Below are 23,611 nucleotides of genomic sequence, written 5' to 3'. Positions count from 1 at the left end.
GGATACACAGGGGGAGGAGGGGGAGGGACAGGAGGGGGACTGCAGCAGTGAGGATACACACAAGAGAGAGGACTCAGGAGTCACAGAGCAGCTGGAAAGAGCAGGGGAAATGTCAGACTCAAAAGCAGATACCAAGGTTCTGCTAGCAAATCATCCTCGACAGCTTGGGGAACAGAGAAAGCCAGGGCTTAAATCTCCTGTAGGCCTGCGTCATCTCTGCTTTAAGTCCTTTGTGTGTCACCTTCAAACACATGCAGGCTTCCCTACAGATCTGCCTAGGGACCCGATCAAAGCCTGAACCTCCCTCCTGCTGGCTCACCTGCGCTGCCCGGTCTGGACCTCCACCTGGTTGATCCAGTTCTTATAGATGTGGACAGGGTCTGTGTGGATGCTGACTGACCTGTCTTCCAGCACATCCTTGACAACCTTGCCCAGGATCTCCTGCAGAGCGCTCTGTCCCCGCCCATTGCGGTAGAACCTCACCACCAGCCTTACCACTGTTGGGTTGCCTGTTACCACATCCTGAGGCTGCTCCACCTTTGACCTGTGGTACAATAGGTTACTGGCCTCATATGTTGAAGACATAGCTGTGCTTCCCTTTCCAGAGTTTTGCCTGTTCAAGTCTACTTTTGTACCCTCCCTAAGGAAGGTCCCGCTGTCTGGTCACCCTGCTAGGTCAGCCCCCCCCCCCCACCATGCTGCTCCAGTGCAGTCTTACATTCTTCCTATGAGTTGAAGAGAAGAATGTCCCTGTGGTGCCATTCTAAGGTACAGACAGCTGCCATCTCTGACCCACCGTCTCCATCCCCACCCCTGCTCCTGCATCAGGAGAACGTACTTGACCTCCTCCTGGAGTGCAGTCTTGAACAGCTGGAGCAGAAGGTAGGCCTCCCGGCGGTTGGAGGCATAGCTGTACAGACTGAAAACCACAGCCTCCATGAACTTGGTGGTTCTGTTCTGCGGCATCTGAAAGATCAGCTTGGCCAAATAGATGGGCTGAGTCTGTGAATAATGGGGAGGCAGAGGAGATGCTCTTGGGAATTTGGCGGTCAGATAGGTTACAAAGGTTGGTTCTGATGTGGCACTGGCAATATTCCATACAAATGGGGAGAGCTAGGCTCTGTCTCCGGCAACAGGGCAGTAGACAGGCCACGGAGAAAGGCAAAGAGAACAAGCTCAGGTGATGGAGACTTTTTGGCTTTTAAATTGTTTTGTTTTCTCAGTGTTATGCGTGCAAGGGACAATCTCTACCACCGCACTACACCTGCCTAAGGCTTCTCCTGGAGAGTCCTGCTCACCTGCAGCAAGTAGAAGAGGTGCTGGTAAGCTTCCAGCTTCTGCCGCTTCTCTCTGCTCAGGGACTTTAATCCCTTCTGTTTGTCCAGGATCATCATGTCTGACAGTTGCTCCTTATTCTTCTTCGTCAGCTTCTTGCAGTGGGAGACTACATCCTGGATGTGGGGGCGGGGGCAAACCCACCATGAACACAGGCGGTGCAGACTCAGTGTCTGGAAGAACTAGGGCTCGTGGGAGGAGAGAGCCCTACGACTGCACCTGGCTCGGGGCTGCCAGGCAGAGGGACTGCGTCTGCTTGTGCTTTGGCTACCATTCTTTTTGACTAATGTACAGCCTTGGGGGTGGAGATACCACAGCATCATCAACCTGTTACTCCTCATCTGAATGTAACTTATAGAGTTTTCATATCTGTCTCTGTATTCTGCCAGGGGACATAGCAACTCCTTATTCCAGAGAGCTAAAGAGGAAACAGACTTCAAGGTCAGCGGATCACCTACAGCCCCTGCACCAGAAGTCAGCAGTCAGCAGTCAGCCATTCCCACCCCACCCATGGGGCTCTGCCCACATACACCCAATGGCAGACCTCAAGGGCAGAGGACTGGTGGCACAGCCAGGTGCTAACCTACACACATCAGGAAAGGACTAAATTACTAGTTGAAGAATGGTAAGGATTCCCTCTTGGGAGCAACTGGACTTGGGGAGGGGTGACCCAGGGGCCCGCTCACCTGCAGGGTGATCCGGTTCTTGACTAGCAGACCAATCTTGATGTCCATGAGGTTGAGGTCCTGCTCCAGCTGCTGATTAGACCGGATCTTCCTGACCACATCTTCCTGGAGCTTCAGCAGCTCTGCCTCAGCTGCCAAGTCCTCCTGACTCTGGTTCAAGAGGTGAGCGAACTTGCGTACCACAGAGAGGGGTGGGTGGCGTGTGTGCACTGGCAAGACGGGCGACAAGGGTCAGGCAGGCGTCGTAAGCCTCGTGGGCAGCAGCTGCCAGGTCGACCCCAGGCTCTCGCCCCACGCCTAGGAGTGAACAGCTGCTCTCTGCCCTCATGCACCACACACGTGGGCCTCTCCAGTGACTTCCCCACCAAATCAGGCCCCAGTGCTTTGTGATGCTCTCCGAAGGCATCCTTGTTTGAGGCCTTAGCCAAAGTTGGCTGCTCCAACATTGTAAATGAGACTGCGTGACTGCCCAGGCAGCCGTGGTCCCTGTCATCTACTGCACATTTTGGAAGCTGCTTGATTGCACTTCCTGCCTACTCAAGTAATATTATCTCCCTTCTCAGGCCTTTGATGGAGTTGAAGATTAGATAGTCATAATTACCTTCATCTTATGACCTAGCCGAGCCATTTCTAATACAAGATTTAGACTCCTTAGGATAAAATGATTATTAAAACATTTAGCTTATGCTCCTTGCTTAATATTGTTTATGCTGGTTGTAATTCTAATTTTTATACTTGGTATCTGTTCTTAGTGTATATAGTTTTGTATTGGGTTTGGAACGCTCTTATTTAGACAAAAGGGGGAGATGATGGAGAACCTCCTTCAGCCAATGGCCTTTAAGAGGCTGGACCAGGTTGGAGCGTGACTTAGGGGACCAAAAAGCCGCAGCTCCCTCTCTCTTCTCCTCGCAAGACACACCTGGATGTCAGACCCCATCTCTAATTTCCTCGCTGTGATCTGTGAATTCCCCTTTAATAAAGAAAAACCTTAGAACACTCTATTTGAAGTTAGCTTGGGATTATTTGACTAGTGTTCTGCATCACCTACCTGTTCCCCTTCCTGCTGGGCAGACCATTTTCCTCATGCCCCTGACCTGTCAGCCACCACTTAGCCCTGCCAGCGTCATGTAGCACTTGTGTGGAGTGTAGCTAAGGAGGTCAACTTTATAATGGAGAGGTCAGAAAAAACAAAAACAGCCGGGCGGTGGAGGCGCAAAGCCTTTAATCCCAGCACTTGGGAGGAAGAGGCAGGCAGATCAGAGCTAGTTCCAGGACAGGCTCTAAAGCTATAGATAAACCCTGTCTCAAAAACAAACAAACAAACAAACAAAAACAAAAACAACAACAAAAATAAACCAAAAAAACCTCCACAAACTCACCAAATAAACAAAACCCTCAAAGAAGCCTCTGAGCTAAACTTCACAGAAACAAGATAATATACAGAATGCTCACTGAGAGAGGCAGGGTGTCTCATGTCTTATTGCTGGTTTGGCTCCTCTCAGGTAGTTTTGCTATGCAGCCCCAGCGAGCCCCGAACTTAGGATTCTCCTGCTCTGCTTCCCAAGTGTTGACTTACAGGTGGGGCCACCAGGCCTGAGTCTGAGCGCTCCTGTTTTGTTTTCATTTAATTTGATGTGTACGGGTGTTTTGCCTGCATGTGTGTCCGTACACTATACAGAAGCCAGAAGGCATCAGGTCCCTTGGGACACAGTTGTGGGTTCTCTTGAAGGGCAGCCAGTTCTCTTAATCATTAAGCCACCTCTCCAGCCCCAAATCCAATGGGTCAGACACTGCTGTGTCCATCTTATGTATGAGCCTCCAAAGGCACAGAGAGGGCAGGTAACTTGCTCTAGGTTACTCAGCTGGTAATGAATGAAACAGTCAGATCTGGAGGCTGAATGAGTCTAGGCCCTGTGGCTCGAGGGAATCTCGTAGGCATCTGGGCAGACAGGCCGCTGTTAAGTACTGCATGGCCGATGCTTTGAGGGGGCAAGCGGGAGGGCCTTGGGAAAGAAGTGGACCCCACTCCTACAGGAGAGCAAAGAAACGGCCACAAGCTGTGTGCGCCACCTATCTGGTGGGGAAATGGGAAGGGGCAGCAGCAGAGGCCAGGAAAGGCGAAAATGCAGTGTGCCCGGAGTACCGCACAGGATGGCAAGTTTGCTTTGTGTAAATCTGACACAAGCCAGAGTCACCTGAGAAGGAGCCTCAACTAGAAAATGCCTCCATTAGACTGGCCTGGAGGGTCGTCTGTAGGGCATTTTCTTGGTTAATGACTGATGTGGAAGGGCCCCATCGGCTGTGGTCCGGTTCTAGGGTATATAGGAAACCAAGCCAGGCAAGTCAGGAGCAAGCCAGTAGCAGCTTTCCTCCACGGTGTCTGCTTTGGTTCCTGCCTCCAGGTTTCTGCCTCCAGTGGCATGGAGGAGGAAGTGGAAATAAGTTGTTTTGGTGATGGTGTTTATGGTTATGCCATAGGAATCTAAGACAAGGTGTGGGAGGTACAGGGAAACAAGGGGAGGGGTGCCATGACTGGACCTCAGGCAATAGGAACCACTAGAGGTTAGCAAAGGAGTGACAAGAAGCAGAACTGCTCAGCTCCATGGAGCCATGGTCAGGACAATCTAGTCCAATCAGCACCGAGGAGCATGAGCCATGGTCAGGACAATCTAGTCCAATCAGCACCGAGGAGCAGGAGCCATGGTCAGGACAATCTAGTCCAATCAGCACCGAGGAGCAGGAGCCATGGTCAGGACAATCTAGTCCAATCAGCACCGAGGAGCAGGAGCCATGGTCAGGACAATCTAGTCCAATCAGCACCGAGGAGCATGAGCCATGGTCAGGACAATCTAGTCCAATCAGCACCGAGGAGCAGGAGCCATGGTCAGGACAATCTAGTCCAATCAGCACCGAGGAGCATGACTGCAAACTCATGGACACCAAGATCAGCCAATAAGAATAGACTTAGGCTCAGGATTAGTAGATTAAAATGATTGCAGAAATCATGACGAGAGACAGCATCTCTGATAGGAAGGAATCCTCAACACAGAAGCCACCAAGCTAAGTAAGTGACCGATTCTGGGGGCTGAAGAAATTGGAGGAAGCATTGGGAGAACATTTTCCCCAGAACTGAAGGGAAGGAAGAAAGATAAAAGGCAGGCAGAGCAGGGACCTCGGGGTAACAGCAAAGGATTTAGATGGTGGTGAGGGAGAGCAGCCCACGCTGATGGCCAGAGGGAAGAGGACTCTGTCACGAGAAGCACAGAAAAGAAATGGCCTCCTGAACATGAGATGGATCGATGTGCTAATTCCCATGCAAGGCTGGGATTCTGGACTTGCAGGACAAGGACTAGGCTAGAAACAGAACTCTACTGGAAAGTTCTTGCTGCACATGCAGAAGGACCTGTATCATGTGAAAAGCCAGTCATGAAGGCACATGCCCGTAATCTCAGTCTGGGAGGTGGAGACAGGAGGATCCTGGGGACTTTCTGGCCATCAGGCCTAGTCAATCAGTACGCTCCAGGTTCAGTGAGACCCTGTCTCAGAAAATAAAGTAGAGAGCAATAGAGAAAGATACCTGACATTAATCTGATTTCCATGTGTGTGTGTGTACACACGTACGCATGTGTGCGCGTACATACACATATGTACATGCATATGCGCACGCGCACACACACACCTCCTTAAGACTTTACATGTGTGCCCAACTACGAAAAGCAGAGGGCAGGAAGCTAGTGATCCTCTACTGCTTTGTTCTTTTCCCAGCAGAAAAATTACGAGGCCTGTGTGTCTATACTAGAGACCAGGAGGTGGGAGTTTGGACCAAGGAAAATGGCACAGCTGGGAGCTGGGAAGCTCAGAGAGAGGAAGAGCCTACCACAGGGGGATGGATACGTTAGGCCTGCTCAGGAAGTACCTGGTAGAGGAGCCTTGCCTGGTACTGGAAGGAGGGAACGCTACACCCTCAGACAACTTGTGATGCCCTTGCCTGCTGTGCATCCCCAAGAGGGACACCTTGGCTTGTCTGGCTCCCGGTCTCTACCTCCCCAGCATACCTAACATCCTGTAGTCATCACGGACCTTCCTGGCTCGGAAAAATGCTTGGATCTTCACGATGGAGTCAACCTACCACGGGCACAAGAGAACAGGTGACTGAGCGCCCTTCTGCTCACCTGGCTCTCATCTATGAGTAAAGGCAGGTACGATGGGGCAACACTCACATTCTTCTGGAAGTAGCGCAGACGCCTGAGGTATTGCCTCCGGGCTGCCCACATTCGAGCCCAGGCCTGGATCTGAGAGAAAAGACACTGCCTTCAGAGCATCTGGTTGAGACCCACGCTCAGACCCCAGCTAATGCAATCGGCTCCTGGGCCGTGAGGAGGCAAGAGAATGAGAAAAGTGCTCTGAGGGTCGCTCAAGAGGAAGGAGTCACCCAGACCACCATAGGTACCTTGATGATAGCATCCATGTTGGCTTTAAAATATTGCAGCCGCTCCTGGTAAGTCTTTCGTTGTCTATAACCCCGCCAATGAGCCTGCCAAGCAGAAGAGGGGACCCTAGCAGACCTCCCTGGGCTCAAGAGGCTGGGGGAGGGGCAGCTTTACCCTGGGTTCTCTAAGATGCTATGGTGGTTTGAATGAGACTATCTCCCATAGCCTCAAATCTCTGGACGTTCAATTCCCAGCTGATGGGCTGTTTAGAGGTGGTGTGTTCTTGTTGGAGGTGTGCCACCAAGGATGGGGTTGAGGTTTTAAAAACCTCACACCAGGTCTGGTCTCACTCTCTCCACCTTGCCTTATGAATCAGATATAAGTTCTCAGTCGCTGCTTCAGAGCCTGCCTGCCTGCCTGCCTGCTCGCCCACCTGCCTGCCTGCCTGCCACCATGCTTCTGGCCTGATGATCATAGATTAGCCCTCTGAACTGTAAGCAAGCCCCTAGTTTTCTAAGTTGCCCTAGTCATGGTGTCTCTTCACAGCAATAGAACAGCAACTAAGAGAGAAAGTGTAGAGAAGAGAAATTGGCCCTATTCTCAAAGGCCTGCCAGCATTATGAGAAAGACTAGGACTATGTACCCTGATACCTCCTCATAGAAACTCAAATAAAAGGCATGGACACCAAAATATTAATAAAGCACAAATGTTCACCAGCTTTACCAGAGAATGAACCACGCCCCCAGCCCCCGCTCACCAGAGAATGCACCATGCCCCCAGCCCCGCTCACTAGAGAATGAACCATGCCTCCAGCCCCTATTCACTAGAGAATGCACCATGCCCCCAGCCCCGCTCACTAGAGAATGCACCATACCCCCAGCCCCCGCTCACCAGAGAATGCACCATGCCCCCAGCCCCACTCACTAGACAATGAACCATGCCCCCAGCCCCTGTTCACTAGAGAATGCACCATGCCCCCAGGCCCGCTCACTAGAGAATGCACCATGCCCCCAGCCCCGCTCACTAGAGAATGCACCATGCCCCCAGCCCCTGTTCACCAGAGAATGAACCATGCACCCAGCCCCTGCTCACTAGAGAATGCACCATGTTCCCATACTGCCAGCCCTGACAAAATTCTTCTCTAAAAACCTGCTTCCCGAGCTGATAAGATGACTTAGTAGGAAAAGGTGCCTGTAGTCAAACCTGACATCCAGAGCTCAGTCCCCAGGACCCACATGGTGGAAAGAGAGAGCTAACTCCTGTTAACTCGTTCTCTGACCTCAGCGTATGTCATGACATGTGCTGTGCATGCACAAGCATGCATGCTCATACACACTAAACATATAAATGTAAAATAAAACAAAACCAAAACATGACTCCAATCTGGATTAGTCAGTGTTGAGAACTATGGAGATCCAGCGATGGTCAGAGCTTTCAAGAGCAAGTAAATCTCAGGGCATCTAGGCTGCCTCACTTTCGAGTCTCATTTTCCCAAAGCTGAGGCAAGAGGTTGGTGGTACTGGGCTGCCTCTGTCTATGTGCATGTGGGCCCTCGTCTGGAATCAGAGGTGTCTGTGACCTGGGCCACTCCATTACTGAATTATGGGATCAATGTTGACACCAGCATCTAATGGGGTGTTACCAAGGGAGCCCTGCCACACCTAGTGATGAAAGCAATTTCCTGCTAACTCCTCACATCCAAGGCGTTAACCAAGTGTCTCTATGAAGGCAAAGAATGCTGCAAGGGCTTGAGTAGGGTGCCCGGGCCTTAACCAGAGGGTAGTTAACCAGGAGGCCAACTCCAGAGCCTGAGCCGTCAGTTCCTACTGCAGGCTTAGGTTATCTGCCAACCCCCAGCTTCACGTTTCTCCCTTTGTGTCCCTCCTGTCACATCTGATGCCAGCCATACTCCAGTTCTTGAAAGGGAGAGACATGGCCATTCACTTGTGGGTTCCACACCCATCTCCCAACCTTGCCCTGCACACTGGGGCATGCTCTAAAGGTACCAGGCAACAGGGATGCTAATTAAAGTCTGCAAAGGGGGTTACACTGCCAGCATCCCCATGGCTCCCCACAACATACCTGACAAGGGAAGGGCCCCTATTTCTAGCTCATGGAGTGCTCTGGCTATCTTCCCCGCTAGTGTCCTGCCCCGGTCACTTGCAGGTCAGCCCCAGAGACGCCACAAGCCATGCATAGGACAGAAGAACTGAATGGATTGCCCACTAGAGAGGACAACGCAGAGGCTACCATTCCACAGGAAGGGGATAGACGGACTCCCTGTCTAGCCCGGGGCCACCCCTCACAACTCTGCTCCAGGGAAAGTGTTTGAATCTCACTTCACTCTTCCCTCTTCCCCAATGCTGACGATGATGCCAATAACTGGTGCTTACTTCCTGCTCCCACGCTGCAAAAACACTCTAGACATTGTCTTATTAAATCGCTCTTGCTACCTTGGAAAGTGGTATTGACATATGCATTGGTGGGGGGGAGTAAACTGAGGCACAGCTGAGGCACAGAAAGAAAGAATAGCGTAATTACAAGGCCACATGGCTAACAGGTTCCGGAGTTGGGCTTCTAACCACGTTAATCTGGCTCAAGTCCACACCTTCCGTCACTATTGCTCATAGGTCCAAGAATCATCACCCAGGGAAAGGGAAAGGGGGTGGCCACCCTATATCTCCATCTTCTCAGGAATGGGGAAAAGCCAAAGCTGCCACCTGAATCTTAACGATGGCTGGAAGCAAGGTCCTGAGGAAGTGGGAAGACTCAGCAAACTTCTGTCGGACAAGGAAGCCACGGAGGCGAGCCTGAAGCTGGATGACAAAGCCAACATTGGCCTTCCAGAGCAGTTGGCAGTCATGGGCCGCGGAGACCTTGGTGATGACTGACTGCAGAGATAGAAGGCCCTGGGTGGGTAGGAGCCTCTCCCCATGCATGATCCCCCACCAAGGCAGGAACTCTGTCTACCTGAATCTCCTCCCAGGTTAGATGGGAGGTGTTGAGGTGGCAGCTGGGAGGATGCTCCCAGCTCCCCTGGAAGGTCTGAAGATGGAAGTAGTAGGCGGTGCCATCCTTCATGTCATGTTGAACCCAGAAGGCTGTGTCCCCTGAACAGAAACCCAAGTGAGCCAAGAGGGCTCAGAGGAGGAAAAGCAGCAGAGGTTAGGCCAGGGCCACTACCAGGACGTCGCTTCTTTGACACTGCTCCTTCCAGGGCCTGCTGGTAGCTGTCAGCACAGTCGGGAACTATCCCTCGGAGAGCCACATTGGGATTCCTCAACACGCGCTCCGTCTGGGCTGCCTTGCCCTCCCTGATGGCCTGATTGATGGCAGCCACACCAAGGGCTGCTGATGGGCATAGGAGAGAAAAGTCAATCCTCTGGAGTCCCTCCCATGAGCCCTGTCCTGTCCAGTGGGGCTGGATTCAGGAGACACAGCTGCAATGGCTGGTGGAGGGGATGGGGTGTCAAGGGTGGCACAGCTGTACTTGGGAAGCAGCAGCAGGCAGCTGCACTTTAGAGGAGACGAGGGCCGTTAGGGAAGGGCTCCCGTGGGATGGAAATCCTGTCCAGCTGTGTGCCAGGAAATCTACCCTGTGGTCAAAGCACCCTCCTGCACAAATTCTGTCCTGCCCTCTCTCAGCTTGATGGTTTCAGTCAACTTGCCACGAATCTAGACATATCCGGGATGAAGGAATCTTAACTGAGAAAGTGCCCCCACTGGATTGGCCTGTGGTATATCTTGATTAATGATTGGTGTGGAAACCCACTGAGGACGTGTTACCTGTGGACAGGTGGTCCTGCGGTGTATAAGAAAACAATCTGAATAAGCCATGAGGAGCAGGCCAGCAAGCAGCCCCCCCTCCCGGGGCCCTCTGCTTTGGTTTCTGCCTCTAGGTTTCTATCTTGAATTCCTGCCCTGACTTCCTCTGATGATGGACTGGGATGTGGAAGTCTAAGAGTAAACCCTGTCCTCCCCAAGTTGCTCTCGGTCACAGCATTTGTTCAGCAATAGAAAGCAAGCTAAGATGCTTCCCATGGCTAATGTGAGACGGGGTGGGGCCCCACTCTGCCTTTCCAGTGCCTGGTTGTTTACTTCTCTGAGCTGTGTTTGTGTCCTCATTGGCTCTGGCCACTCCCTGGCGGATCTCCTCCAGCCACAGTACAGCCCCAGGATCTCCTGTCACCTGGCAAAAAGATGAAAAAAACACAAGACCCCAAACTGGTGTCTTCAGGCTCCCACAAGCCCAGCAGGGAACTAAAGCAGACTGGAGCAGGGGGGAAGGCTCTCTTCTCTCTGCCCTGAGGAGTCGTGACCCCGGGGCCCCCTAGGATGGCTGCCAGGCTCAGAAGGCTCCGCTTGGCCTAAGGGATCTCCACAGCTTTCATACCCTCAGTGTCCAGCACTTTCCGACAGCCACACCTGGCGACACTTACCTGCAGCCTCCCCTCCCCCCGCCCCAGTTCACAGCCCTTAGCCCGGTCCTGGTGCTGACTGTGTCTCCTGGCTGCACATTCCTCGTCACCAAAAGGTAGCAGGAAGACTGTGCACACAGGGCAAGGAAGCCTGAGCTTGCTATGGTCAGCTCAATGCGCTCTTCTCATCATCAGAAATGGACTCTTACAGAGTTTTTTATTGAGCACTATGTGTCAGGTGCCCACCTGCCTGCCTGTCTTTTTTTTTTTTTTTTCTTTTCTAAAAGGCTCTGTAGGCCAAGCCAACCTCAGACTTACTGCAGGTGTAAGCTATCCGGTATTGTTCCTAAGACTTATGAATTAGTTTTTGTTTTCTTTTTCTTTCGATTTTATTTATTATGTATAGCCTGCAGGCCAGAAAAGGGTACCAGATCTCATTATGGATGATTGTGAGCCCCCATATGGTTTCTGGGAATTGAACTCAGGACCTCAGGTCCTCTGGAAGAGCAGTCAGCGCTCTTAACCACTGAGCCACCTCTCCAGCCCTTCTTTTCTTTTTCAAGGCAGGGTTTCTCTGTAGCTTTGGAGCCTGTCCTGGAATTAGCTCTTTTTTAATATTTATTTATTATGTATACAATATTCTGTCTGTGTGTAGGCCAGAAGAGGGCACCAGACCTCAGTACAGATGGTTGTGAGCCACCATGTGGTTGCTGGGAGTTGAACTCAGGACCTTTGGAAGAGCAGGCAATGCTCTTAACCTCTGAGCCATCTCTCCAGTCCCTGGAATTAGCTCTGTAGACCAGGCTGGCCTCGAACTCACAGAGATCCACCTGCCTCTGCCTCCTGAGAGCTGCAATTAAAGGCGTGTGCCACCACTGCCCAGCATGAATTAGTTTTATTAAATTACTTTAGTTAGGTGTCTACGAATATTTCCGTGTGGAGGTGTGTACATGTGAATGAATGAAAGTGCCCTGAAGAAGGTACTGGATCCCCTGTATCTGGGGCTGTGAGCCTCCTGATGTGGGTGTTGGGAACTGAACTCAGACTCTCTGTCCAGGCTTCATGAATCAGAACTTGCGAGGCAGACCAAGCAATATTTGGCACAAAGTGAGAACTCAATGAATGCTGGCTGGTCCTCCTGCCACGGCACTTACTCAAGCTCAGCAATTGCGGGATAAGCTTGTTGCTGTCACAGGTTTGCAGGGCCACGGCAGCGCAGGGAGGCTGGGTGACGCTGCACGGTGAGCCGCAGGATGCAACCTCATCCGGCTCGGGGCCCCAGGTCTCAGCCTCATTCTGTTGCCACAAACCTCAGCGTGTGTCAGTTCAAATCCCGGCTCCACTCTTAGCTCACTGGACTTGCACCATGAAGTGCAAGGGCAGAGGATGTAGCGTTTTACAGATAAGTATACACACCCCAGGGATACTGAGGGACTGCTCAAGATCAGGTGGTCGTTGGGGATCAGAGTGGGGAGCCCAGGCACCTGATTCCCAGGCCTGCTCTTTTCCCACACTTTGTCATCATGATGATCAAATCCCACCTGTGCCTTGCCTGCATCAGAGTCTGAATCCACCGTGCTGGGCCCTGCTCTGGCCAAGGCTGAGCCTCTCGCTCTAGTGTCTAACCAGCCATCTTTTTCTAACCTCACCTTGGCTTTCTTTCTCTTGGCTGCCACGAGGAGGAGATGATATCGAGGTGCAACGTGAAGGCTGACATCTTTCAAGCCAGCCGCTGGAAGCAGCAGAGCAGACAGAGTCTTCTCAGGGTAGCCCTGATCCAGAGCCTCATTGATGAGGCTGATGGCGAGGACCTCTGAGGAAGACATTTGGATGAGCGGCAGCCCCAAACTCAAGACCACAGGAAAGGCTGTCTGAGGGACACTCACGATCCATTTCTTCCTGAACCTGTGCATTGACCTCGCACACGGCGGCCTGCAGGTCATTCCAACTCAGGAAGGCTCTGTCCATCCCTCTTAGCTTTCGCACCTTCACCAGGGCATCAAAGTAACTAGCAGCAGAGAAGAGGAGCAGCGTGAGCAGCAGCGCGAGCAGCTGGTCTTTCCCAGGCCACATCTTCTCGTCTTCTCCCCTTACAGACGGTTCCAAACCCCGTGTGGCTCTCGGAGCTCAAGCGTCAGCCCTCTTCCCTCCGGACTCTCACCCCAGACCTCAGCTACTCAAGCCTTTCATGAGTTACACTAAATCCCAAAGGTATATTTCCATCTTTCACTGGCCTGGGGGACTACTGAGGAACTCATCTTGAATGCCAGACAGGGTCTCATCTGAACTCCTCATTCCCTCGGTCTGTCTTTGTGCCTCAGTCAGTCCCTTCTGGATAAACATCTGTTGAGTCATCTCCCACTCGTTCCCTCTGCCACCAAGTCCTGTCAATTCTGCTTTCAGAATACATTCGCATGCAGGCACCTTCTTCCCAGCCCTGCCGCCCCCACCTCGGGTCTAGCAGCACTCCTAAGACATCCAAGACATCCCTGCCACCCTGCCCTGGCCCAGGCCCATGCCGGAGTCTCAGCACAGCCAGAATGATCTTGGTAAAGCACGTCAGAAGGATTCCTTCCTTGTTGAACACCCCAGAACTTCCTTCCACGCTTGAGGACATGGGCTGGTCTGTTAGCCCACTCCATCTGGCTACTCTGGCTTCCTGGTAGTCTTTGTTTTTAAGTTTTTTTTTTTTTTTTGCACACTGGGATGTTAAACCCAGAGCCTCAGACTTGCCATGCACGTGCTCTACCCCTGAGCTCTTTCCAAGCTCGTCCCCATGTCCTGTGAGTGCACCTAGGACACTCTCCTGTCCTGAAGAGCGGAGGGAAGAACTCAGGCTCCTCAGGTCCTTCTCCGCGTGAACCTCCTCATCATGTGACTAGGAAAGCTGCCCCGCCCCCTTCTCCTTTGGCTTGGCCCCATAGCTCCGTGCCCATCCAATCATGACTCCTGCTTGTGTGCATGCTTGCCGAGAGCAGGGATCTGGTTTAGTCACAGTTTTCAACACCTAGAATGGCAGGCATCTGGCAGTGTAGTCTCTCAAACATTTGCTCCAAAGAAATGGAAAGGAAACAAGATGACCACGTGCTCCCCACTGGGGAAGAAACACAGAAGGGGCAATTGTGAAGAGAACTAGGGGATGGCGCCAAGAACGGGCATCAGACAGGCTGCCGTCCAGTCAGCCACTCCCATGCCGTCCTTCACTTATGACATGTGGCTAAAGCTTCCTCACTCACCGCTGAGCATTTTCTTCTTCTACCTGGGCCAGGCCAGTAGCAGGGTTCACCAGACTGGTCCAGAAGGCACAGGTATCTCTCGCTTCCAGAGCACGGTTAATGAGAACCACAGCGGAGAGCATCTCCACAGCCACAAAGAGCTCCTCCTGGCCCAGCTCCTGTAGAGGAGAGAGTTGAGAGGAGCTGGGGGGCTGCTGGAGCCTGCCTGCCTCAAGTTCTCCAACATCCATCTCCATCCCAAGTTCCAGGAGCTGTTTACCTCACAACACCATCATACTCAACATCTGGGCCACATCTGGGCCACATTCACCCACTGACCCTGCTCAGGCTCAACACCTGGGACACATTCATTCACCAACGCTTGTACTTTATATCTGGGGATGTTTACTGTGAACACAATCATGAAGACCATACATGGTGTCGTATTATTCCATAACAAGCCAAATGAGGTAGGTACCATTAATAACCCCACTTCCCAGCCAAGCCCATAGCTAGCAATATAGGTTAACTCAACATGTGACTTCTGCCAACAGCCTTCCATCCCATGTCATATCAAGAACCGCATGAAGCCAGTTGTAGGGATGAATCCCTGTGGTACTCAGGAGGCAGAGGCAGGAAAATCAGCTACATAAGGTCAAGGCCAACATGAGCTATGTAAGATGCTCAAAAAGCCAAAAAGGACAGAGAGGAGACAGAACTGCACAGGGCCCGGGGCAGGGACCAAGAGGCCATCTCATGCTGTGCTGAACACCACGAGGCCCCGGCCCCATTTTCCAACCCACTTTCCTTTTGGTTCCCTTCAAATACTAGCTTAGGCTGCTGCCTTTTCCTGGAGCGGAGTTGCAAGCAACAACAGTGACGGCTAAAGCTTCCTTGCGAGGCACTCCTCTGAGCACATCTGTTAACTCATAAAGTCCTTGAAACAAGGCTATGAGGTTGGGACCATTTATAAAGAAACCGAGAAGCAGATGAAAGTAAATGAACCATCAATGTCACATAGCTAAGAAGTAACAGAGCGAGATTTGAACTCAAGCCTCTCGACCCCATAACCTTCAGCACTATGGTTTCACCCCTTATATTTCTGGGGTGCTCTCCTGTTACTCAGCTGCTGTCACTGTACCCTTGCCAAAGACAGTGCTGTGTGCAGGATGTTTCTGTGAACACCTGCTGTTGGGGGAACTCACTGTGGAGTCTCTTTCAGGAAGCCCTCCCAAACTCCCTCTAGCACTGCTTGGTTCATTTTCCTGGTCACTGCCTTCATCATCTACTCTGGCCCCCACCTCCGCCTGGCCCCCACCTCCGCCTGGCCCCCACCTCCGCCTGGCCATCGGGAGACTTCTAACTCCCGCAGCCGACATGGTGAGTCTATGTGAGGCTACTCTACGTGAGGCTCGGGCCTTGCTGTCAGAAGGGCTGTGTGGACAGGAGTGAGGTGGGGCAGTCTCGTAGTCACAGCATGTCCTGCCAGTCAGCTGGACAGCCAGGTGTTCAACATCCGCGACCCTCTCCTTACCTCTAAACCCAGCACCTACCTGGCAGGGCTGCTGTCTGTGCCGAGTATGTGCACCGCTACTGGCTGCCATGATGCTCCTGGGAAGCAGCCCTGCCCCTCCTAATTTCTGGCCACTCTCCTAGCTGCTTGGGACCCCCAGGACTTACCCCCTGCTGCTGCTTCTGGAGCACAGCCAGCTCCTGCTGGTACACAGCAGAGGCAAAGGGGTACACTCGGGGCAGCTGGGCTTCAGGGTTCATGAGCTCCTTCACAGTGTCAGTGGCCACTTCCCTCTGGATGGCTCTGTTGATTCTCCACACAGCCTGGAGCACTACCGGGGAGGACAGCAAGAAATCACACAGGCTGAGAGTCCCTGTTATCTCAGCTGTCCTTACCAACCAGGCTCTGCTGGGAAACGGCTTCTAGAAAGTCATTCTACTAGATTCAAAATGTTCCAGAGGAAAGGCGGACGGGTGCTTTAAAAGAGAGGCTCTGGTTAAACGGTGGAGGCGCACTCCTTTAATCTCAGCACTTGGGAGGCAGAGGCAGGCAGAGCTCTGTGAGTTTGAGGTCAGCTGGGTCTACTTAGTTGCAGGACAGCCAGGGCTACAGGGAAATCCTGTCTTAAAAAACAGACGGGGGGGGGGGGGGGGTGGCTCTGTGAAAGGCAATGTGTTGGGCCCAGGAGCTGCATAGCTTAGAATGCAGCAGAAAGCGGCTGTCACAGCAGCAGTGAGCACAAGACCGACAGCTGGCAATGGCGCATAACTAAGATGAAGTAAGTCAAAGGGCTCTGGGGACCAAACCTTAGTGACAGTGCAGAGAAATATAGAGCCAGCTCCATTTACACTACAGCGGGTGGAGAAAGCTAAAAGGGGCCATGGCACACCAGTGTGGTTAGTTTACATACTCTGGGGCCAGTAAGATGTCAGCAGAAATGGACACTAGCCCCAAGAAGCACATAACCTCTGGGGAGGGATAAGGACACCAGGAGACCGACAGTGCCCAGCTGCAGGAGCCATGCTAGAAGCGGTCCCACCCCAGGGTGACGACGGTGCTGAGGAAGAGGGGGCAAACGACTTCACAGAGAAGCCTTGGAGACAGCTCTGCAGATGTTTCCACCTGCTTGGTGGAGAAAATGTCACTGAGAGGCCCGAGGCCAGGGCCTGGGAAGGAAGCAAGGAGGAGCTCGGCTGCACCGGGTGAAGCTAAGAACACTTGCTGCTCTGGCGAGGGGTGGTTTAGTTCCTAGCACCCACACAGGGGTACACACTCATCTAGAACTCAGTTTCAGGCCTCTGCTTCTGGCCTCCGTGGATAATGCATGCACACGGCACAAACATGCATGCAAGTGAGTCACTTATAGACTTATATAAAAACAAAATTAAATCTTTTTTGTTGTTTGTTTTTCAAGACAGGATTTCTCTGTGTAGCCTTGGTTGTTCTGGAACTTGCTCTGTAGACCATGCTGGCCTTCAACTCACAGAGGTCCACGTGCCTCTGCCTCCTGAGTGCTGAGATTAGAGGCATGTGCCACCACCACGCCGTATAAATAAATCTTAAAAAAAAAAAAAAAGAATGGGGGGCACTGGGGAGATAACTTAGTGGTTAAGAGCACTGGCTACTCTTTCAGAGGACCCAGGTTCAATTCCCAGCACACATATGGCAGCTCACAACTGTCTCTAACTCCAGTTCTCAAGGATCTGACACACTCACCCATGCACATACAATAAAATATATATATATATATATATGTATATATATGAGGCAGTTGGGTGTGGGGCCTCACACCTGTAACAGCAGCACTCGGGGTGAGCACGTACGTGTGTGTGTGTGTGTGTGTGTGTGTGTGTGCGTGTGTGTGTGTGAGTGAGGCAACAGTGTCACATTGTGCTCCAGGCCAGTTTGAGCTACACAGTAAGATCCTATCTCAGAAAACAACAACAAACCAAGAATGGAGAGCTGAAGCTTTTCTGCTGAGAGATGAGCACAAGATCCCAGGCATGAAGTAGGGCCACAGGGCAGGCAGCAGCCAGGAGCAGTCTCGGGGGGGGGATGCAGTTACTCAGAGGTAGTGACTGAAGACCTCAAACCTGACATGGAGGCAAAACTACAGACCCGGTAGCTGCCCCAGCAACTAATGGTCTTCACTCATACCTTGAATCAGTATTGTATATAATTTTTTTAGGTTTCCTTTATCATCTAGGTAACATCATTCTGCCTGCAGGTTGTGTGTGTACCACGTGTCTCCTGCCTGCAGAGGTCAGAAAAGGCCTCGGATCTAGTTTGGATCCCCTGGAACTGGAATGACAGATATTTGTGGGACACCAAGCGGGTACTAAGAACTGAGCCAGGTCCTCTGCAAGAGCAACAAGTGCTCTTAACCACTGAGCCTTCTCTCTAGTCCTACATACAATGTTCTTTTAAAGGACACTGAATTAGAAACTGTTTTCCTTACCTGAGAAATCACATTTCAGAAGTCAAAGAAATATAAACAGGCAGAAACAATATTATAGACTCCCCAGAAGAAGTCTAGTCCAAGCTGGCAGCAACACATCATTATCTTTCATTTGATGTGTCCCTCCGGGGGGATGCAGAGGGCAGAGGAAATGGAGGGTAAAGTCCCTTGCTAGGCTTGGAAGGAGACAGTAGTTTGCCTCATCCAATCCATATATCAGAAAAGGGGCAAGATGCACTACCAAGAGCCAGCAGCGCCCAAGCCCCCTGGAGACAACTTACTGGCTTGCTCTCGATCACCCTTCTCGTTAGCCACAGCCACCCCGGCCTGGATCTCCTCCTTTTCTAGAAGCCTCACCAGGCCCAGCTCCTGCAAGAGAGCAGAGGTGCAGTGGAAGAGCCCCCAGGCCACGGATGTGCAGTGGGAGCTGCCAGGACTCAGTCCCGCTCTCCCTTCAGGTAGAAGGACCTGGCCTACCTATCTCTAGTACTCTACCTTTATTACCACTGTTTTCAGCCCAGGATGCATCTAAAATAACAACAGACTAGGTGCAAGTATAAATAACATCAAACAGAAAGTCAATGCATTAAGGTCTGGAGAGATGGCTCTCTGGTTAAAGTCTTTCCTATGTAAGCAAGAGGACTGTAGTTTGGATCTCCAGAACCCACATAAGTCTTGCCTGTAATTCCAGCCTTAGATGCAGAGATGAGATGATCAAGTTGGTTAGTGAGACTGGCCATATTGGTGAGCTCTGGGCTCAATTAAATAAGAGAGTCTGCCTCAGTGAATAAGGTGGAGGAGGAGTGGTTTCAGATGATTCTTGGCATTAACTTTGGGTCTCATGCACATCCTCACATACTTCGCAAGCTCACACATTGGCCCTCCCCGACGTGAACACACATACAGACATACACGCATACCAGAGACACATACACATGAAAAATGTGGGAGGGGTCAAAGCATTGCAAAGAAAGTTAATGTCAAGACCCCAAGTCAGCAATGAGAAGCAGGCCTGGTCCTTCCCTCTCGGTCTGAGGGACTCTAAGCAGACAGCCTGGTCCACTGTGCTTTGGGGGGTGAGTCAACCATTTAAAGAAGGAGTCAGTGATCATATGCACATGTGGCCATTTCCCACCCTTTAGGCACACAAGCCTGACCTGTGACTTCTGCTCTCTGTCTGAACTCAGCTCTTCCAGGTACCAGTCAGCCAAATCTCTTCTCACCCCTTGCAGGGCCAGGACAGGGTCTTGAAGGGCCTCGAGCAAGGCCCCGGGGCTCTGTCTCTCTAGAGCATCATCAACAACTTCCAGAGCCCCTTGGACTGAAAAACAGCACAACTCCAGGTGTGTGAAGCCCTCTTCTTACCATCCCCAGCCAGACCTGGCAATCTGCCTTCTTTCTGCCTCCCAAAAGTTACCTTTCCTTGACCGCTGACACGGTGAGCTCCTGAGGTCCAGCCTACATCTTCCTCTGGGTCTTCATCGCCCCCACCCCCATCTCACGGTTCCAGACCCCGAGAATACCCTGATCCTAGCGGGCAATGTCCCCTTGTTGTGAGCCTTCAGGTTGCCCCTCTGTCCACCATCTTCCCTATCCCATCAATCCTCAAACTTTCTTTTCTTTCTTCCTGTTTCCTTTTATTTTGAGAAGGCCTCACAGTACAGCCCTGTGAGCCCTTGAGTGCTTCATCTTCCTGCCTTAGCTTCCTGACTGCTGGAATCACAGGTGTGTGGTACTCCCAGCTATTCTTCCTTCCTGAAGGACCCTGATCCAAATATCCACCCCCAGCATGGGGAGCTGAAAGACCTGCCCATTTGCCTGTCTTTGTAATTTTCCATTCCTACAGGAGCTACCTGATATGAACCTCTTTATTGTGGCCAGAGGAGAGGTGTATACTCCCTGGCCTGTGATCTTTCCCTAGGGCAGGATCTGGCTCACACAGGCCATGGAGCTTCTTAAATCAGCCATCTCCAAGTGGTTTTGGTTTTTTGTTTTTTTGTTTTTTTTTGAGACAGAGTTTCTCTGTAGCTTTTGGAGCCTTTGCTAAATTAGCTCTTGTAGACCAGGCTGGCCTCGAACTCATAGAGATCCGCCTGCCTCTCATCCCAAAGTTTTCCAGGTTCTCCCAGTCATCTCCTACCATTGGCAAGGTTGACGTGGCCCTGGATCTCTGCCTGGGTGAGGCAGGACTCATAGATGTCCTGTTCTTGACCATCATCCTGCAAAAGCAAGATTCAGAAAGAGATGTGGAGACACTGCGATCGTCCCCCTATCCTGTCACACGCACTTCTGTAGTAGACCAATGGCCAGGCCCAGGGACCTTAGGGTTCTGAGGAGAACACGGGTCTCACCCTGGCAATAAGAGCTAAGCCCATCAGCCTGTGGGCTCCCCCGTCTAATCTCAGCTCAGGCTTCATGCCAGAGCCGCTTCAGCCATCTAGACTCTTCCCCAGGCTTCCTGTTCAATAGACATCACTTTATTTCCTCTTCTACTTCTCTAAACTCACAGGAGGATCTTTGGAACTCAAGACAGGACAGACCGCAGTCCTAATTCCACTGTAGACTCCCAGGTCTCTCAACCTGGCGGCTCCTGTATCCCAAATGTGTATCCTTACATGGTTCCTGGCATTGGCAGCCTTCTCCACCTTGGCTAGGGCCAGCAGCTCTTGGTAGACAGCTGCCAAAGGTTCCCGAATATTCTCCAGAAGAGCATTTGGATTCTTCAAGGCAGCCAGAGTGTCCTCCACCATCCCTCGCTCCACTGCATCATTGATGGCAAGAACAGCTGCATGGACTTGGAGGGAACAAGAACAAGGTCAAGAAGACAGAAAGGGCCCAGACCAGCCAGGGCCCAGCCAGGGCCCAGCCAGGACATAGCCAGAGCCCAGCCAGAGTCCAGCCAGGGCACAGCCAGAGCCCATCCAAGGGCTATGAGGCTTGTTATCATCCCATCCCACATCCCGCCCCGCCCCATGATCCCATGTCCTACTTTAGGGCAAAGTCCTACCTGCAGCCTCATCGGCTGAAAACTCATTAGCCAGGATGCCCCCGATCTTGCTGAAGGCTGGTAACTGAAGGCCATATTTGGCCAGTTCAGAGGCAATGTTGCTGAGTTCCTCAGCTGCAATAGTACCAGAGGTGTTCTTCATTAGGCTCAGAACCCCAGGCCCCTGCTTAGTCTATGGCTAAGAGGAAGGAGCTGGCTCACCTGTGAATTCCACTTTCCCATACAGGTCATGGATCTGAGGGGCCAATCCCAGCCGGAAGAGGAAGAGACTGGGAAGAACGGAAGGCATTAAAACATGCTGGGATCTACTGATTGCCACACCTTGTCCACGACAGGTGTGTGAAATTACACGGAGACCAGAGGTAAAGAGCACTTAGCATTTGCCCTCAAGTCACTCAAGCAGACAGGAATGAGCAGCCAAGACAAGAGAAGAAACAAGATGCCATAGGAGTCTGTAACTGTGATGGCTCCACAGAGAACATAAATGGGACCCGAGATGGAGAAGAACAAGAGGAAGACGACAGCAAAGCTGCGGAGGCCAGGAATGGAGGCAAAGAAGGGCATGGGAGAAGAAGGCATGAGAGACAGAGTGGACACAGGAACTAGACAGTTCCGTTCTATGATTATGCCAACTGGTATACCAGCCCGAGAGTAGAACCAAGTAGCTTTTCCTTCTTGCTGTAAGTGGCTTGCATGTGATACTCTTTTTTTTAAAAAAATATTTATTTATTTATTCTGTATTCAATATTCTGTCTGTGTGTATATGCTTGCAGGCCAGAAGAGGGCACCAGACCCCATTACAGATGGTTGTGAGCCACCATGTGGTTGCTGGGAATTGAACTCAGGACCTTTGGAAGAGCAGGCAATGCTCTTAACCTCTGAGCCATCTCTCCAGCCCCGCATGTGATACTCTTGATGGTCCTGGTTCTGATTCCTTCATATCCCAGTCACAAACTAAGGACTTTATCCTGCTGTTCCTTCATTTACAAGGTTCACACACAAACATGCCCACAAACATACACATGAATGTAAACCCATGCAGATCTAAAATCTCACCCACCCCAATTTGCTAATTTGGCTACCCTCCCATCCTTTATTTAATAGCTATTCATCTATTAATTGATCTACCTAGAGCAGTGGTTCCCAATCTGTGTGTTGTGACCCCTTTAGGGGTTGAATGACCCTTTCACGGGGGTCACCTGAGATGAACCAAAAAACACAGATACTTAGAATTCACAAAAGTAGCAAAATTACAGTTACAAAGTAGCAACAAAATAATTTTATGGTCAGGGGTCACCACAACAGAGGAACTGTATTAAAGGGGCACAGCATTGGGAAGACTGAGGAGCACTGCCCTGGAGGCGCCTGGCTGACTAAAGTCGGGGTGCCTCACCTGAGAGCATGGATGCAGTAGATCACCCGAGGCATATTCTTTTTGTCATAGATGTCTGTGGTCTCTGGGAGGAAGATCTAGAGGAGAAATCAGACAGTTGCTCATCAGGAAGGACAGCACAGAGGAGGGCAGTGCAGTAAGCTGGCGTGAGACAAGAGGCTCAGGCTGAGCAATGCATCTTTCTCCAATCAGAGCTGTGAGCACCAACAGCCCTGGCTTCTAAGTCATTTCTATAGCCATCCCCATTCAGTCCAGTGTAAAAAAGGCTTACTAAGCCAAGGCACAGCCAGTCCCACAGTCACAGTGTCCAGGGTTAGCTGACCCTAGATGAGCCCTCAGGGGAACAGGATGCAGTCTCCAGGAAGAACAGGCCCCAGACGCTTGGCCTCCACGAGCCTGGTCCCTGACCCGAGACTTCCAGCACATACATGAAGTGCTCAGGAGTGGACCGTGCTCCCAGGGAGGCCAACAAGGCATACATTGTCAAGGCCCATAGAGGCCTTTGGACCGCAGAAGCCCCTTTAAGAACTGAAACCTGAGCTCGGTGCATCCCATACCACATTCAGCTGAACGAGGGCCCAAAGCCAGAGGCCCCAGTCGCCCCAACACAGCACCCTCCTTTGCTCGTCTCCCACCAAAACGCCTGTCTCTTTTGCTTTTTTTAAAATTTAGATTTATTTCCTTTATGTGCACGTGTTTTGCCTACGTGTATTTATGTGCGTCACATGCCTGCTTGGCACCTGCAGAGATCAGGAGGGGAATAGTGGTCCCGGGAACTGGGGTGCACGCGGTTACAAGCCTCTGCACGTACAGTAAGCACACTTAATCTTTAAGTCACCTCTCCCGTCCCTCTTCCACTCTTTTTGAAATGAGGTCTCACTCAAGCTACCATCAAATCTGAACAACCCTAACAGGCCCTGCCTGGAAACTCCTAACCCCCTGCCTTACCCTCCCTATTCTGGAAGCAGAGATGCACCAGGAAGCTCAGCTTTTTGCCTTTTGTTTTTGTGTGTTTATTTGAGACAGTGTTTCCCAGTATAACAGCTTTGTTCTTTTTTCTGTAGAACTGGGAGGAGTCCAGGGTCTCACATGCTGAACAAGGACTCTACCATTGAGCTATGTCCCAGTCCTAAACTGTCTTTTTCTTTTCCTATT

At 51.5% G+C, this 23,611-nt stretch overlaps 1 protein-coding gene across 1 annotated transcript in view; it reads right to left on the bottom strand.

Annotated features, from left to right (window-relative positions):
- Window positions 1-23,611, bottom strand: part of Iqgap3 (IQ motif containing GTPase activating protein 3) — a 37,870-nt gene that overhangs the window by 12,053 nt on the left and 2,206 nt on the right. The window contains exons 3-24 of the mRNA XM_038311339.1: window positions 22,457-22,533; window positions 21,265-21,332; window positions 21,064-21,177; window positions 20,672-20,850; window positions 20,197-20,275; window positions 19,214-19,377; window positions 18,338-18,425; window positions 15,766-15,929; window positions 14,107-14,264; window positions 12,757-12,878; window positions 12,520-12,683; window positions 10,551-10,641; window positions 9,636-9,803; window positions 9,423-9,562; window positions 9,173-9,343; window positions 6,472-6,555; window positions 6,242-6,313; window positions 6,077-6,146; window positions 2,022-2,230; window positions 1,299-1,451; window positions 839-1,002; window positions 320-544 (exon numbers count right to left, since the gene is read on the bottom strand). Of these exons, the coding sequence (XP_038167267.1) occupies window positions 320-544; window positions 839-1,002; window positions 1,299-1,451; window positions 2,022-2,230; window positions 6,077-6,146; window positions 6,242-6,313; window positions 6,472-6,555; window positions 9,173-9,343; window positions 9,423-9,562; window positions 9,636-9,803; window positions 10,551-10,641; window positions 12,520-12,683; window positions 12,757-12,878; window positions 14,107-14,264; window positions 15,766-15,929; window positions 18,338-18,425; window positions 19,214-19,377; window positions 20,197-20,275; window positions 20,672-20,850; window positions 21,064-21,177; window positions 21,265-21,332; window positions 22,457-22,533 (2,924 nt within the window). The remainder of the gene's footprint in view (window positions 1-319; window positions 545-838; window positions 1,003-1,298; window positions 1,452-2,021; window positions 2,231-6,076; window positions 6,147-6,241; window positions 6,314-6,471; window positions 6,556-9,172; window positions 9,344-9,422; window positions 9,563-9,635; window positions 9,804-10,550; window positions 10,642-12,519; window positions 12,684-12,756; window positions 12,879-14,106; window positions 14,265-15,765; window positions 15,930-18,337; window positions 18,426-19,213; window positions 19,378-20,196; window positions 20,276-20,671; window positions 20,851-21,063; window positions 21,178-21,264; window positions 21,333-22,456; window positions 22,534-23,611) is intronic.

Source organism: Arvicola amphibius, chromosome 14 (genome assembly GCF_903992535.2).
Source record: "Arvicola amphibius chromosome 14, mArvAmp1.2, whole genome shotgun sequence".
In the NCBI taxonomy this organism is placed as follows: Eukaryota; Metazoa; Chordata; class Mammalia; order Rodentia; family Cricetidae; genus Arvicola; species Arvicola amphibius.
The sequence above is the reverse complement of the archived record's forward strand: the minus strand, read 5'-3'. Positions and strand labels throughout refer to the sequence as shown.